Here is a 17,744-nt window from a genome sequence, read left to right as displayed (position 1 = left end):
CTTATTTTTCCTAACTCGCTGTTTTATGTCCAATGTATTTATGCATGAGTCTGTATAAATATATATATCTTAAGATTTACTTTGAAACAAACAAAAGATTTACTTTGAATCAGACCTAAAATTGATATCCATCTGTTTCTAAATCCATTTACAAGTAAATTCAAACACAAATATCATGTCAAATTACTGCCTTTAAACCAAGGGAGCAGGGAGAAATGAAGCACACCGAAATAAAAGAAAATGAATCAAATACCATGGTCTTAGTCTGACTATGAAAGGCTATACAATAATACAATATTATTTTGTATAAGAATATTTAAAGAGTTAGATAAAATAAACATCAAAGTGCACTCAAATATATAAAAAATAAATGGATAAAATGCTTGAGGAGTTGAACATTGAAGATCTTCAGTCTTCAAAAAATGAAGACATTTAGTTCAGCACAGGACTGATTGATGTTTTCAAAGCCTTTTCAACTAGCTTATGGGCATTCACTATGAATACATAAAAATTGTATCATTCAAAGTCAAACTATCCCTACTCAAAGATGACATGTTCATATACATAGAAAACCCTAAAGACTCCACCAAGAAATTACTAGAATAAATGAATTCAGTAAAGTGGCAGTATACAATGTCAACACACAAAAATCAATAATGTTCCTATATGACCATAACAAAATATCTGAAGACAAAAATCAAGAAAGTAATCCCATTCACAATAGCCACCAAGAAAATGAAATACCTAGAATTAAATTTAACCAGTTAGGTGAAAGACCTCTACAATGAAAACTATAAAATATTGGTGAAAGAAATTGAAGACAGAAATAAATGGAAATATATGCCCTGTTCATGGATTGGAAGAATATCATCAAAATGTCCATATTACCCAAAGTAATCTACAGATTCAACACAATCCCTACCAAAATACCAGTGACATTCCTCACAGAAATAGAAAAAAAGATCTTAAAATTTGTATGGAACCACAAAAGACCCCATACAGCCAAAGCAACCTTAAACAAAAAGAACAAGTTGTAGGCATCACACTACCTGATTCCTAATATACTGTAAAGCTATAGTAACCAAAACAGCATGGTACTGGCAGAAAAAAGCACAAACTGACCAATGGAAAAGAATAGAGGGCCCAGAAATAAATCCACACATGTATAGCCAACTGATTTTCAACAAAGGTGCCAAAAATACACAATGGAGAAAGGACAGCCTTCAATAAATGGTGCTGAGAAAACTGGTTATCCACATGCAGAAGAAGATTGAAATTAGACCTCCATCTCTCACCACACAAAAATCAACTCAAAATAGATTAAAGACTTAAATTTAAGAGCCAAAACTATGAAACTACTAGAAGAAACCATAGGGGAAACACTACACAAAACAGGAAAAGGCAGCGCTTTTTTGAACAAGACTTGAACTAAAGCAAAAATAGACCAATGGGACTTACATCAAACTAAAAAGCTTCTGCACAGCAAAGGACACAATCAACAAGGTTAAAAGACAACCTACAGAGTGGGAGAAAGTGTCTGCAAACTATATATCAGACAAGGGGCTAATATCCAGAATATATAAAAAAAACTCAAGTCAACAGCAAAAAACCAAATAACCCAATTAAAAAAATAGGCAAAGAATCTGAATAGACATTTCTCAAAAGACATACAAAAAATAGGCAACAGGCACATGAAAATGCTCAAAATCACTATTCATCAGGCAAATGCAAATTAAAACCATAATGAGATATCTTATTGCAGTTAGAATAGCTATTATAAAAAATCCAGAAAATAAATGCTGGTGAGGATGCAGAGAAAAGGGAACCCTCCTACATTGTTGGTGGGAATGCAAATTGGCACAGCCATTGTGGAAAACCGTATGGAGGTTCTTCAGAGAACTAAAAATTGAACTACCTTATGACCCAGCAATCCCACTACTGGGTATATGCCCAAAGGAAATAAAATCAATATATTGAAGAGACACCTGCACTCCCATGTTCATGCCAACACTATTCACAATAGCCAAGTGACAGAACCAACCTAAATGCCCATCAATAGGTGAATGAATAAAAACTGTGGCACATAAACATAATGGAATACTATTTAGCTATTTTTAAAAAAAGAATAAATCCTGTCATTTACAGCAACATGGATACAACTGGAGACCACTATGTTAAGTGAGGTAAGCCAGGCACAGAAAGACAAATACTGTCTGATCTCACTTACATATGGAATCTAAAAAAAAAGTGGTTCTCATAGAAGTAGAGAGTAGAGTAATGGTTATGAGAGAGGCCAGGAGGGATGGGGCTGGCTGGAGAGGAGGGGAGGGCAGTGGTGGACTGAATGTGTACAAAGCTATGCTGTTTATTCGAAGTGAATCAATGTGTGTACTGAAATACCACACTGTACCTGAGAAATATATGTACAAATAAATGCTAAAACAAAACAAGATAAAATTTTAAAAATTGTTCCACTCAAAAATCAGGTTTTGGCTTTCTTCAAAAACAGTTATTTTGTTTTTCCTCAACCTATTCCCAAAGCATGATCTATTTATTTTCATTTTAAAGAGTAGAAGCAAAAGAATTTAAATAGCTTAAATTCTAAACTGGAATAGAATAAAACTACTCCAGGTGATCATTAGCCAAAGCTTATCATATCTAAAGGACATCTGAATATTATTTTTATCTCATGTGTCGCTATCATAACCCATTCAGCTTCCCAGATAGTAACCCTTGACCCACAAATTTCACCTAAAATATGGCTTTGCAATTTGTTTCCTTGTCTTTAACCCTCATGGTGTCTTCCCTGAATTATTGTTGCAGCCTCCTGTCTCCTTATTACAATTCATCATCCATTTTGTAGTCAGAACCCTCTTCTAAAAATGGAAATACGTACATATCCATAACACACATATCAAATTTAGTTATTAAAAATAGCTTTATCTGAAGTATACAGTTTAGTGGTTTTGAGTATATTCACAAGTTGTGCAATGATCATCACTATCTTAATTGTAGAACATTTTCATCACCCAAAATGAAACACTGTACCTATTAGCAGTCACCTCTCATTTCCCCTTCACCATAAACGCTTAGCAATCACTAATCTACTTTGTCTCTATGAATTTGTCCTATTCTGGACATTCCATATAAATGGAATCATACAGTATGTGGCCTTTTGTATTTAGCTTCTTTTACTTGGCATATTTTCAAGGTTCATATATGTTTCAGCACATATCAAAACTTCATTTCTTTTTTTGGTCAAATAATATTCCATTGTATAGATATACCACATTTTGTTTATCCACTCATCAGTTTATGGATACTTGGATTGTTTTCACTTTTTGGCTATTATGAACAATGCTGTTATGAACATTCACATACAAGTTTTCGTGTGGATTTACATTTCAACTCTCTTGGGTATATACCTAGGAGTGGACTTGCTAGGTCATATAGTAACAACATGTTTTGAGGTATTCTGCTAGTTTTTAAAAAATCAACACAAATGTTTTTCTTAACCAATCTGACTTACTGCCTTGGAATGTAGAATTAAAAATCCAGAATCCAGGGCTGGCCATCTAGCTCAGTTGGTAGAGCACAGCCTTATAACACCAAGGTACTGGCCAGTCACCAAAGGAAGAAAAAAAAAATCCAGAATTCATCTAATACTTGGAAGAAAAGTTTACTTTCATATTTCTAATATGTTTTAAGATTCTTTCTAAATTAAAAACTCTAACAATTAACATAATTTTTGGGTCTATTCTTGTAAATCACATATGCATCTACCTTATCCCCTAAAAACTGCTCACCTGGTTCGAGTTCTCCAGATAACATTTTTTCTTTGACAATAAAGGTATTATTTGAATTACAAGTACTATTATCTAAATTACAATATTTTTGCATTCACTAAAATTACAAAAACTGCCTATCTCTTGGGTGTGTATGTACTGTAGCCAGAGGAAAAAAGTTAAACTACAAATTACAAGTAGCAATATTATCATATTCGGTTTAACCTGAAGATATATTTGTACACTGGGAATAAAGCTTACCTTAACTCCTGCACTTCCATTAGGCATCTTCTGCAGTTCATAGGGAAGCCTGATTCTTTCAGTTTGCACAATGGGATCATCAAATGATCGCCCATGAAACTTTTTGAAGCCATGAATTGTATTTCTTACATTCGTGACTATCTGTTGGCAGTAAACACTTGTATTAATCAATTATTTAATGAATGCAAAATAAAATACTATCCTAATACTTGAGAACCACCAAATCCCATTATCCTACAGATCCAAGTTCAGAATTACACGTAATCATTCCTTTTTCTGGTTTCCAACTGATAGTAAAGTTATACAATGAGAAGGTGAACATCTTAACTATTGGCCACCAAATTCCCCTCTTTTCTAGGAATGTTACATTCAAAATTAGTATCTTTCAAAGGAGAAAGAATAAAACTTTAAAAGTTTTCAAATAATATAATGAAAACCTACCTACAACTCATCTCTTTGGTTTTCCTCTACACGTTTGCTCTACTGAATTAATATCTTACTTTTTTTCTAGTTTCATTTGTTTTCATTTAAACTGTTTTTTATTGTCCAGTTTTTCTTTTCCTCTCAATATCTAATTCTTTCTGAAATTTTTTATGTACTAGTATGTTGATTCCATTGCTGAGAATTGCTCCTAAGATAGTAAACTAAAACCACTTTCATGTAGCATGGTGCTAAAAGTGTCTTACTTTGTAAGTGGCTTGTATTTTGGGAAAGTGATTTACTTTTTAACTAGAACATGTAGTTCAAACTACAGAATATTACTGAGATCCAGTTGCTGTCCTCTTAGTGATCTTTAAAGCCAAATAGATCATGATCTTCAATTATGAGATGAAAACTACAGGAATGCTGAATTACCTTGTTGTTCTCTTCAGCTCTTTAGAAGAAATGACTTTATAAGTTGCTTTCTTTAGAGACTCTATCTGTGATACACTTAAAATATCATCCAGAAAATAAGATTTAAATTTAAGTGAAGGGGCCATTACAGCACAAACCCAACATTTGTTTATGTACAATACGAAAGCAGAAGAGAAGGTAACATGTTCATATATGAGGGTACTTTCAAAAAGTTCATGGAAAAATAGAATTAAAAGACAATGAATCTTTCCACAAACTTTTTGAAGACCCCTTGTATAGGGCAATTGTAAGAGACGGACTTGATAAAAATCATAAATAAAAACTCCTGGATAAATTAGTCAATTATCCCTACAAAGTCATGAAGAAAAAAGCCCCACTAAAGAAAGTTATTTTATACGGAAAAAAAGATGACCCAAGTACATATAAAATGTAAGAAGTAATTATTAAGTACTTTTGGTTCAGGGAAGTAAACAAAGTCCAAGAAAAATCAACCTACGATATGTAATGTTAAAAGTCAATGTTCTATTCATATTCAGCATTCCAGAAGCCTAGAAATATAAATATTTAAACAGATTCCATGTAAAGTAGCGATTGCCACATTGGGTTACTCTAAAACTAGTTCCTCCATTTTCCCCACCTTCTTTTTACACAGACATAGCTGACTTGTCATTGAAATGTATGTTCCAGATAGAATATCCTACATAGAAAGTAACCATATAGGGAAAAATTGATGTTACATGGTAGCACACCCTGACTTCACTACTGAAAAGAATAAAATAAAAAAATAAAATTCAAGAAATATTTTACAATCAAAGCAAAATATATCTAATAAACTACAAAGATATTAGGATCTTTCATATTTTTCTCACTTTTAACTACATAACATGGAGATTTATTTACCAAGATTCAGTTCATTCTTCCTATGAGTCAAAACATGCACATTAACAATTTACCTGGCTCTTAGCTGCATTTCCAATGGCTCGAGTTCTTGACCCCAATGATATACAGGCTCTAAACAGGGGGGGAAAAAAAGTTTATTCTCATAGTATTTTTAGATTAATGTGCTAATTATTTTGCCTCTCTTCGTACAAAAATGAATTTTAAAGGATTAATATAACCATATACTATTTTAAAAGAAATTTATGGAAATTAAAATTTTACATATTTTAAAACTTTCCTAAATAATGGAATGGTGGTCAGAATAAATGTTAGAATTTTGAAAAATGTCCTAATAGTTGGCAATACCATGTTGGTACCCAAAATTGTTTCTCAAATTCTACTGGTTTATGATCTATTAAAAAAAATAACTGTATTAAGGTCAGGCTGCTTGAATTCAAATCCTGGCTCTGCCACTTAACAGCTGAGCAACCTTATGGAAATTTACATAACCATTATTTACCTCAGCTTCCCATCTAGAAGAAAGTGATGACAATACCTGCTCATGGAATTACGTAAGGATTAAGAGAATGGACATAGGTAAATGCTTTGAAAAAACTCAGCACATATTATATAAATGGTTGCTATTATAATTACTGAATTTTAAATGTAATATAAAAGCAAGTATAGAATAACATTTTCATCAAAATACCACTTCATGTTATGATTCAAGAAAATGTTTCCATGATTTCAGTTATAAGTACAAAAAACTATTCTATCAACAAGCACTTACAGGCACTGTGTGTATACAAGCCACAATCCCTGTCCTTGGAGAATTTATAGTCTACTGAAAAAAAACAAAACAAAACATAGAATCTATAGGATTATTAACGATACAAGCTAAGAAGAGAACAATCACATCTAGAAAACAAGTCTTAGGAAAAGCAAGCAGAAGAGTTGACTTCTGAATTAAGACTTGAAAGCAAAGAATTTAATATATATTTGTCTTGTGGAAAAAAGGATATTTCTGGAATATAAGTCTATTTTTAACATGATAGCCAGAGTGATCTTAAAGACTAAGATCATGAAACTCCTTTGCTGAAAACCCTTCATGGTGTCCTGTCTCACAAAGTAAAAGCTTACCCCCCCAACAGCCAATAAATCCCTTCATGGTCTGGTCCTTAGCTGTTCTATTCTGTAAATTCAATCCAGGCCTACTGGTCTTGCTATTTCTCAAATATGCCAAGCACACTTTTGCCTTAGACAAAATTAAAAAAATTTTTTTTCTTTTTTTCTCAGGGCCTTTGTACATATTGTTCCCTCCCTCTTTCTGAGCTCATCTAAATACATCCATATGGCTTGCGCTATCACTTCTTTCAGGTCTCTGCTCAAATATCAGCTTACCAGAGACACCTTCCCTGACCATCCTACATAAACAACATTCCTGGTCCTACCCGATACACACCTCATACAGTCCTCCCAATTTTATTTGTTTCCATAGAATGTATCACCATCTGACAAAATTTGTTTACTGACTGTTATCTATGCCAGAACATGAACTCCATGAGGGTAAGGTAAAGTATACCCACTACCTTGATCTGTTCTATCCAACATGTGGCCAGTAACATTTCAGGTGCTCAACAGCCACACGTAGCTGGTGGACATACAGAGAATGGAATATACATAGAACAGAACATATATACAGTAGAATAGAAAGTTCTACTGAACAGGGTTGGCCTAGACCATTGTCTGGTAAAGGTACTTACTAAATGAACTGAATGATGGCTCCTAATGGCAATGCTTATTTGGAGACTAGGAAAAATACAATTTGGTTAGTGTCATAGAACAGACTGATGAAACAGTACTGAGACTAGATTATCTAGGGTCTATCATGCCAGATTATAAATTTGAAATGTATTCAGTAGGTAATGGAAATTCATTAAAAGTTTTTGAATAATGCAGAGGACACTGCATGATGATATATAATACAAATTGGAGGCAATATCCAACAGCAATGTTTCTCAAGGGATGAACAAGCCACTGTTATATTGGGGGCCACATGATTTGCAGCGAAGGCACAGTTAAAAAGTTCATTTAGTTGATTTAATAGAGGATTGTTGAATAATTACTATATGCCTGCCACTCTGTTAGTGCTAGAGATACAGTAAGTGAGGAAACAAAGAAAGACATAGTTTTGGTTCTCTTGAATCTTACAATGGTATCGATTTACATAAATGAAAGTAAACTAGGTGCTACAGCAGAGGAGGCAGACGGCACTGTAAAAGTAGATAACAGGAATTGACCTAAAGGAGGAGGGTCAGGAACGGCTTACCTGAGGAAGTAATAAGATCAGAAGGATGAATAAATGATGACAGGAGTGGCAGAGAGAGGAGGGGTAGGTAGAGAGAGTTTGTTAGAGATCATTTTGACTACAGTGTGAACAGAGGAGAGGAGGGCAAGAAGTTATCAATAACCTATATCAGGATGGCAGCTGAGACAGGAGGAGAAAGAATTAAAAAAAGTAAATTATTACAATTTTAAAATACTGATTATATGTTGAAATAAGATTTTGGATATACTGGGGTTGGCCAGTTAGCTCAGTTGGTTAGAGAGTGATGTTAATAATAACACCAAGGTCTGGGGGCCGGCCCCGTGGCGCACTCGGGAGAGTGCAGCGCTTGGGAGTGCAGCAGTGCTCCCGCCGCGGGCCGGTGTGCTCACTGGCTGAGCATGGTGCGGGCGACACCAAGCCAAGGGTTGCGATCCCCTTACCGGTCACAAAAAGACACACACACAAAAATAACACCAAGGTCTGGGGGCAAGTGACAACAATGTCTAGGTTTCCAGTTTGTATAGGAGGGTAAGATGATGGTAACAGTCAATGAGACAGAAAACACTGTAAGAGGAACAGGTTTGGGGAGGGACAATCACAAGTTCTATTATGGACATGCTGTGTTTGAGGTACCTTTGAGACATCCAAGCAGATACATATTTAGAACTGAAGTGTTAAAAGTGATGGTCAGATGCAGGAGGTAATGCAAGTTACTGTTCTCTAATTCAGATCTGGTGAAAACAGGAAAATAAGGATATAGCAGGAATCAGTGGCTCAGCTGACATCTTCACATCTTTTGCAAATAACTCCTTGATTCAACATATTCTCTGCCAGATTAAAAACTGGCATATCCAATATAGTAATCAATGTGGATGACTGGCATCTCATCCTAAAACTCATCTATCAGAGAAAAAATGGACTTCCATTTCTCAACCTTGCTTATAATTCTCCTTATTACAAACTCCATTATTTGGATGCACTTCCAAATATTTCTAATTTTTCAATACTAGGCTACCATCACTTGAATGCACTGAAAATGTTATTCTCAGGTTTTTCTCAATAGTTTAATTTCTGTTAGAACAGTAGATCCAAATAAGATTCAGATTCATTTATCATTTATTAAGTGCTACTTTCTTTGAAGTATGCTTCACACATGCATCACTTCACAAAAAAGCTTAACAGTTACCAGATACTCTCTGAAGTTAAAAATAGGCAATTTTAAGGTTTAAAAAATCTGTAATATAACTGGGCTTGGAAACACCCAGTTTCAAATACATAGAAAACCTACCTCACAAAGCTAAATAAAGGTCTTGAAATGCCTTCCTCCAATCTTCTAAAAGATTCTAGAATTTTACATCCATTAAATAAAAAATAGGCTGGTTAGTTAGCTCAGTTAGAGTATGTCTTTATAACGGCAAAGTCAGGGTTCAGATCCTCGTATTGGCCAGCCGCCAAAAGTCAATCAATCAATCGATAACACCTCCCAAGGATTTTCAGAAAAATCCAAATAAATTAAACACCTATTCTCTCTCAAAACTTTTACCTGACTTAGTAATACCAAAGGAAGTAGACACATTGTAAGACATATTAGGCTAATGTAAAAGTTTTTTACAGAAAAGGATATATTTTATCCAAATGTATATAACAATTTATTTATATTATACTTTTCATAGATTATTTCAACTATTATTTAGAAATTTCATTTCTGAGGAGGAAGAAACAGCAGTTGAATATCTACTCTTTTTTACTGAAACATAATTGATTATACAAATTTGTGAGGTACAGAGTTGAATATCAATACCTGTGTACAATGTGATGATTAAATCAGAATGAGTATATGCACCATTACAAAACGTAATCATTCTTTGTGACCCTTAAATTTCTCGCTATCCCTCCTCCCCTTTTCCCATCTCTAGTAATCACAGTTCTGTTCTCTCCTTTTGAAAGTTCAGGTATTATTGTAATTGTTGTTTGTTTTTCTTTTTTTTCAGCAGTGTTTTTTCTGTGCCTGGCTTATTTCACTTAACATAAAAAAAAAATGTAAATAAATGATCACTTAATTTAGAAATTTCTTTTTACCCCTTAAAAAAACGGGGGAGAGGAGGGCTTACAATGCAGCTTAAATCTATAATATCCAGTTTGATGTTGCCACCATTGTGGTAGTCCCAGATTCTCAGAAAATGCCACAAAGTTCTAAATAAACAAAGCTTTCAAATATCCTATGTTCCTTTTAGTAGTAGAGGGGCACAGAAATCAAATGACAGGATGTTACTTTAAGAAAGTTGCATCTGTATTTTTCCTTACAATTTAAGATTAATTTTCTCCCATAAAATTTATTTTTACAAGGCCAAGAATGTTTAGGTTGGAGAAAACACATAATGAGGAAAGACTAAGAGATTTCTCACCTGAGAGGTCAGCACTCTAAATTTGTTCCTTTCTTGTTAATCTCCACTAAGATCCAAAACCTTTCAATTTTACCACTTAAGCTTTAAAAATACTACTATTTTTTTCTACTTCCCTTGCCAGTTCCATAAAATCAAAATTAATATTCTTAGCCTCTTCTACTATCACTGAGTAGACACTGAGAAATATAACACCTGGATTAATGGTGATGATGATATGGTAACCAATAGGTTTAAATCAAGGGGTCACACCTTACATTGCCAGTTTGGCTCTGAAATCATTAACCGTGGAGTAACTGTGGTTGCCAAGATTTCCACAGAACAGGATTTCTCAACATTGATACTACTGACATTTTGGGCCATGTAATTTTTTGGGGGGAGACTGGGGCTGTACCGTGCACTGTAGAATTTTAGGAGCATTCCTGACCTCTACTTACTTGATGCCAGTAGTACCTCTCCTACCCTCCAGGTGTCACAACCAAAAATATCTTCAGATATTGTGACATGTCCCTTATAGGGCAAAATAGCCTCCAGTTGAGAACCACTGCTCTAGAGCATCACTTTCCAAATAGTGTTCTGTGAAACATAATTCCTTAGAGGTTCAAATAAGCTTGTGTAAACATCCTTTTCTTGGAGAACTTCAACGATTATGAACAAATTAAGGTATCTGAGAAGTTCTGCAGTGACAGAAATGTCTGGATATTGTTTCTCAAACTTAACTATTTAGAAAAAATGTTGCCCTAGAAGAGGCAGGGGGAGGAATGGTCACAAAAGAACTAGTCATTTGCTTACTTGCTTGCAACTTAAAAACAAGACTTCTAGGCATATATGATTTAGTAATAACAAAGTTTCCAACCTTTCATTATGAACAAAGGATTAAACATTTTAACAAATTATTAAAAATAATTCCTTTGAGAGTTTCCAAATGCTTAATAAACATAATTCATAAATAAGCTAATAATTTGAAACCCTTAATAGAAATCACACAGACATTCACACAGTCAATATTTAAAAGCTCATTACGTATATTAGACAATTAAATTAGATACATTAACTTTTTATTATCAGATTAGAATTATTATTTTAAAAAATGATCTTAAAATTCACCCAGTTCAAACACAAATATCAAAGCCTAATAATTTTAAACTCAGTGGATTATAATTGCCTAAACCAAGAGTTTGCAAACTACCAGCTGCCACCTATTTTTGTAAATAAACTTCTGTAGGAATATAGCTATGCTCATTAAGGTGTATTGCAATGACCACATATTAAAAAGACTATCAATGGTATGTTAAACATTTTAAACTCATAATAGACATCACCCGCCCTTTCACTCACCTCAGCAAATTTGATTAAAAAAGAAAAAAATTTTTTTTCTTTAAATTTTTGTTTGGAAATAGCAAATAATTTTTGTTTGGAAATAGCAAAATAATAATTTGAAATGTTCACAGTACTTTATCAATGAAATATTGTACCACTATTAAAAAGAATGAGGTAAATTAGAGCCAGGTACAAGTTTGAATAGATGTCCACAATATATTTAGAGGTGAAAGAAAGTAATTTGTAAAAAAAAGTGTAATGTAATTCCACTTTCGTAAAAAAAAAAAAAAAAAAAAAAAAAAGAAAGAAAAAGAAAAATACCCCAGCTACACACTTGTAATCACATATTTGTATAACTAAAAACATACATATTAGACCTTGGAAGAGACAAAGGGGGAGATATACTTTGTATAATTCTTCAGCATTTAAAATATTTTAAATCAAAGTTAATATAAGCTCATAGTAAAACATAAACAAAACCAACTCCTACAGTAAAGACAGTATTTAACCAAAATAATGTAAAAGCCTCCTCCTCCCCCCACTTGCTATCACCATAAAAAATCCTACTATACATCTACAATGATGGTCAATCTCTGGAGTTTGACATTTTCTATGTACAGGTATTTTTAATACACCAAAGTAAATGATTTCTACTTTTATGCACTGAGGATATCCCACACATCTGAGACACAGTGTTTAAACATTATTTTCCCATATTATTCACATTGGTAAAGGAATGGTGAAAAAGTAATGAAGACAGAAAACCAGAGAACTAAATATTAAGTCTGATCATACAAAATTTTGATAAAACCAACAACACACCTGACAAAAATCTGTGAAATAAGAGTTTCATCAAAAAAAATCTAAAGTCTTTATTGTAAAATAGGTCCATAAAAATTCAAAACATTACAGACTATAAATGAAAAGCAGATCCTCCATAATTCTACCCCCCAAAATATCCATTGTTAATAGTAGTTTATAGTCTTCCACATGCTTTCTTCTGTATGTTCACACTGATGTTTGTGTACATACTTTTTATAAACTTTTCAAAGATTTTTACATGTCCTTAAAATAACTTAAAAGCATTATTAAAACATTTGAAAACAGATAGTTCTTAGAAACTAGACAAAAATAGATGTTTATTGATGGCAGAGCAAAGATGCTTTTCTGTACAGTAAGTTCTCAGCCAGGTAATTTGTCCCTTCATCTCTATCAACTTAGTATTTATCTATCATCCTTATACTAATGGATAATGAAAACATTTGGGTTCTGGAGTCAAAAAGGTACAAAACAAAATCCATTTCATTGCTTACTGGTTCTTGGCCAAGTTACTTAACTTTGCTTTAGGCTTCTTATGGAAAGAAGATAGCTAGTATTATCAAAACTCAGAATTGTGATATGTATGACAGTGCAAGCACAACGCTTGGCACACAGCAATCTTATTATCAACACAGTTATAGCTGACCACATACTTTAATTTGATACCAAATAAGAATTCTTGGCTGTAGTTCTTTTCCCTCATGCGTGAAACTAATCACCTTGATATAATTAAGCCTAGGATGGAAATTCCAATCCCCACATCTACACTTAATTCAACAATACAAACATGTCTAATGCCTTAAAAATGCACATCCTCAGTAATTCTTCCTCTAAGAATTTATTTGAAGAAATAAGGATTGCATATTTAATTACAAAGATAGTTACTGCAGCACTGTTTACAAAAAAACCCCAAGTATCATAAACAACCTGAATGTCCAATAGAGGATTAAATTAATGATTATACAAACACTAAGGCTGATGGTATAGAAATACTATGTTTTACAAAGAAAGAGGTTACCGAACAACATAAAGTACATCTTCCCCCTTGCCTTGAAAATACACAGAGAAAACCATCTGGAAGTTTTATTTCTGGGTGGAAGTATTATAATTTTTAATCTCATCTTTTAATGTGCCTATATTTTCTACAATGAGCACGTACTATTTATATAATTTTTTTTAAATAAGGAAAAATGTTCAGAAAATTTAAGCTATTTTCTCTTCAATTTATGCATGATGTTAATTTCTTTCTCCTTCAAGTTACGCAGGTGATGGGAGGCTAGTACAAGCACTCCAACTTTACAAAAGGTAAATTTGAAGAATAAACAGGTTAAACTCCTTGCCGTTGGTCCCTTAACTGAAGGCCAGAACTTAAGTAGTTCTCTTTTTCATTTAACTGTCCTTCTTGCCTTATACATGGGATCCTCCTATGTATAAATAATCTAGTATGTTAAAGAATGAAACAAATGTGGAAAAAGTATGGATGCTAATACCAACTAGCATTTCCTTCCTCTTTACACATCTTTCTACTGTGTAATTTATTTGCATCTTAGAAATACTACCTTGATGTCAGCATCCAGAATATGGAAAACATTTTTACAAAGCTAGTTTATATGTGTTATTAAATACTATGGTGTATCAGTAAGTTAAAGATTCTCTAATAGTTACAATGCTTTTTGCTTAACAGACATTCAGTAAGTGAATAAATGTTATGGGACCAGGAAGGGCTATGTTTTTCCTCAATAATTTAAGACCCACAAAGTAAATGCACAGTGTAAGAGCACCAGACCACCATAAAGTACTTTTGTTCAGTAACAACAAAAGATATACCCCTGTATTAAATGACAATGCAGAGACATGTAGAGAAGAGCAGAAACTTCCTTCTACCTTAGGAAGTTTCTAGCTTGGATCAGGTGCATTAAATCTAGATATTAGTATTGGCTTTCTTACACACAAATCAGAAATATCACATTAAATCTCAGCCACATATAATCAGCCAATATGCCTAAGAATAGTGGCAAAGAGACTTCTAGAAGACTCTAGTAGCCCAGTTTTTAAAGAACTTTCTGTAAGTCTGGCCAGACTGTTTAAAGAGTCACGGGCTTACTACTGAAGAGATTTCTGAGCCTGGAAATGCAGTATCTTTCTTCTAGTTCTTGTTTCTGATCTTTTAGGATATGGCTTTAAGGACAAGGGGAATGTCCACCTTATCTCTCACTTTTCTGTCATAGCCAAAGACTGCCCCCATTGACCTGGTCCTTTTAGAAGCTCATATCCGTATGGCTTAAAACAAAATCTTGCAGAGATGATTTCATAAACAGTTCACAATTGCTGCTTCAGCCTCTCATTGTGCATGAATGCCAGAAAAAGATATACAAAGGAGAAGCAAGAGTTCGAACAGTACTATAAGGATTAACTGATCTATGCACATATTTGAGGATATAAATATCCAAAATTTCAATATCAGAAATATAACTTGTACATCTAGCAAAAGGGCATCAAACCTTTTAGAATATTCTTTGAAAGGAATCAAAGCACAGATTGCTTCAAGTAAGCTACTCTTCAACAACTCCTCACCATGTTTTTAAACTATCCACAGAACTGTAGTAATTTAGGCATTTAAAGATCATTTTACACTGACCTTTGTTAAGATTAGCCTTATACGAAGGTATTTTTTGACCATTCAGAAAAGTCAAATTAATAGATTTAATGACCTTTCCATAAAAAGTAATACATGAACAATTTTCTTATAAAATTACTGGCAACAGGAGCCTACAATAAGAAGCTAGTTTTACATATCCTAGTATTAATTATATTCTTTGCCAACAAAATTCCCAGACCAGAGAAACGACGGAACACGTGGAAACATGTTTCCATGACATAATGCCACTCCTAAGTCCTTTCATCAAGTGTTCATAATAGAATCACTCCACCATGACGTTTATACAGGATAGTCGCCTCCGACTGTAACAATTCATTCCGAAGAACTATGCTTCTGGTAGGATCTAACCCCTCCACTTTGCATTCAACTGACGTACATTAGCAATACACGAGGCTAATGACCCCCATACCTGAGTCTCTTCCTATTAATACACCATTAACCTACGCCCTGGAAACCGGTCCGATTACCTCCCAATTGTCAAGGACACGGGGTTTTGTAAAACCTCACACACCTCACCTCCCCCAATAAGAAATGGCTTTCGGGGCCAGATGAACCTGCAATTCATCTTCTGACGTGTGCAGTCTAAGCTTTCAGTTCTCACTTTTCTGAGAGAAAGCTGCCACTCAGAGAGAGAGGGAAAGGAGGACCGGCAGGATGAAGAACTCTCTACTCAGCTAGCGGGGAATGCCCGCGGCCGATAATCCCGTGCAAATCCCACTAGAGGCAACCCGAGATCTTTCTCCGATGTTCGGATGCCAAGGAGCTCCCACACCACCCTTTTTCCCGCAACCTAAAGCACAAGTTCTGGCGGACAGCCGCATGGGGAGGAAGGCGTGTGGGGGTACAAAGAGGAGAGATGCGCAAACTAGAGTGATCCCTTGTCCTTGAAGGAAAAGCAGCTTTGAGGGGCGAAGAGGTCCGACTGCTATCCGGGCCCGCCAACCAGCGGTCTCTAGAGATTGCAGTTGATGGGCTACACCTGTCACCTCGGGGCTCGGCCGCACGAGAGGGGCAATCCGAGGAAACCAGCAGGCAGGACAAACGTAAGGGAGGGAGAAAATGTTTTAGGGTCGGGGTTATGACCCTAAGAGGCACTTACGGGGTACACCTGTCGCTGTACTCATTGGCGATGGTCTCAATGCCGCCACTCCTGGCTACAGCGACGTAGCAGTTGAGAAAGCCGAGGTCAATGCCAACCACAGACATCCCGCCGCCTAATGGTTGGGGTGCTGGTGCTGAAGCCTCCGATGCCGGGACTGCGTCCTTTCTGGGGTTGTTGCTGCTTGGACTGCGACTCCTACAAGAAGCAAAGGACAGAAGACCCCAAGTCGCAACGCAGAAAATCTACGGTAGGGCGTCGGGAAACCGCGGTGTGGGGGTAGAAGCAGCCCGCGGAGCAGACTCTGCAGCCTAGATCTCTCCCGGCTGCGGTTCGGCCACCTCCAACCGGCAGTTACTGGGATCTGCGCCTGCGCGCTTGACGCTGGGGAGGCCCACGAGCCGCCCCTCCGCGCCTGGCCTCGACTTCGGCCGCTTCCGTCAGGACTCGGGCAACGGAGGCCCGAGAAGCTGCGGGTTCGAGAAAGATCTGGAAAATGGAGACAGCTGAGCCAACCGGGGCGGGAGGGAGAGGAAGGCGGGGCGGGGAGGATCTGGGAGGAGAGGAAGCGGAGTTGGATCGCTCGCCATCGCGCGGTAGCAGGGCGCCCTGCGTCTGGGCTAGGTGAGGCGGCCGCCAGCCCGGCGGTTTGCCCACGTGTCTTCAGGCACACTTTCTGGTTGCTGTGGCAACTAGAGGCGTGCCTACCACTGCGGCAGGACGCTGCTGAGGCTTGTTAGAAGTCAGGCACCGCCTCCTCGCCCCGAGGGGCCCATGTGCCACCCGCGGCGCGCGCCGCAGTGCGGTTCGAGGTCCCGTCGCGCCCGGCTCTGTGAGGTGGCGCCGATTGTGCGCCGCCGCGCCCGGGGGAAGTGAGTCCTCATCGCTACATAAACTCCAGTCTCTGTGTGAGGGCCCACCAAACAAAATTTTTTCTTACCATGGTTTGAAATATCAAAAGCCAAACTTGTGGCAAGAAACAAGAGCCCAACCTTCTCTTCTCATACCTTCCTTCATGCTATTGCAAAAGACGCAGTCCCCTCCACTATCCCTTACCTCTGAAAACCAGTTTTACAGGAAAGTGACCTTAAGTCTGTGTGTCACTCGGAAGCCAGCTAAGCCTGTGTGCATCGGCCTCCAGCCGCTGCCCTATGGTCCTCAGAGAGGGGGGCCTGGTGTAGTCCAGCATCGTCCCTCTTCCTTTGATCAGCATCTGTTGCCTGTCTCTCTACAATTAACCGAGCTAAATTTTATACTCACGAAGTTTGGCTGCCCTGTTCTTTTTCGTTCACTTCTTCGTGTGTTCCCTGTTCCTTCTCGTCCAATTCTTCCTGTT

The 17,744-nt window shown here is 36.3% G+C and overlaps 1 protein-coding gene across 2 annotated transcripts in view; it reads right to left on the bottom strand.

Moving 5' to 3' along the window:
* HSPA4L (heat shock protein family A (Hsp70) member 4 like) overlaps window positions 1–16,744 on the bottom strand; it is a 64,866-nt gene extending 48,122 nt beyond the window's left edge. For both annotated transcript variants that reach the window (XM_063107598.1, XM_063107599.1), the window contains exons 1-3: window positions 16,409–16,744; window positions 5,855–5,912; window positions 4,047–4,187 (exon numbers count right to left, since the gene is read on the bottom strand). In XM_063107598.1, coding sequence (XP_062963668.1) covers window positions 4,047–4,187; window positions 5,855–5,912; window positions 16,409–16,515 — 306 coding nt within the window. In that variant the 5' untranslated portion in view covers window positions 16,516–16,744. The remainder of the gene's footprint in view (window positions 1–4,046; window positions 4,188–5,854; window positions 5,913–16,408) is intronic.
* Between the last annotated feature and the right edge of the window lie 1,000 nt (window positions 16,745–17,744).

Source organism: Cynocephalus volans, chromosome 9 (assembly GCF_027409185.1).
Source record: "Cynocephalus volans isolate mCynVol1 chromosome 9, mCynVol1.pri, whole genome shotgun sequence".
NCBI classification, from domain to species: domain Eukaryota; kingdom Metazoa; phylum Chordata; class Mammalia; order Dermoptera; family Cynocephalidae; genus Cynocephalus; species Cynocephalus volans.
The sequence above is the reverse complement of the archived record's forward strand: the minus strand, read 5'-3'. Positions and strand labels throughout refer to the sequence as shown.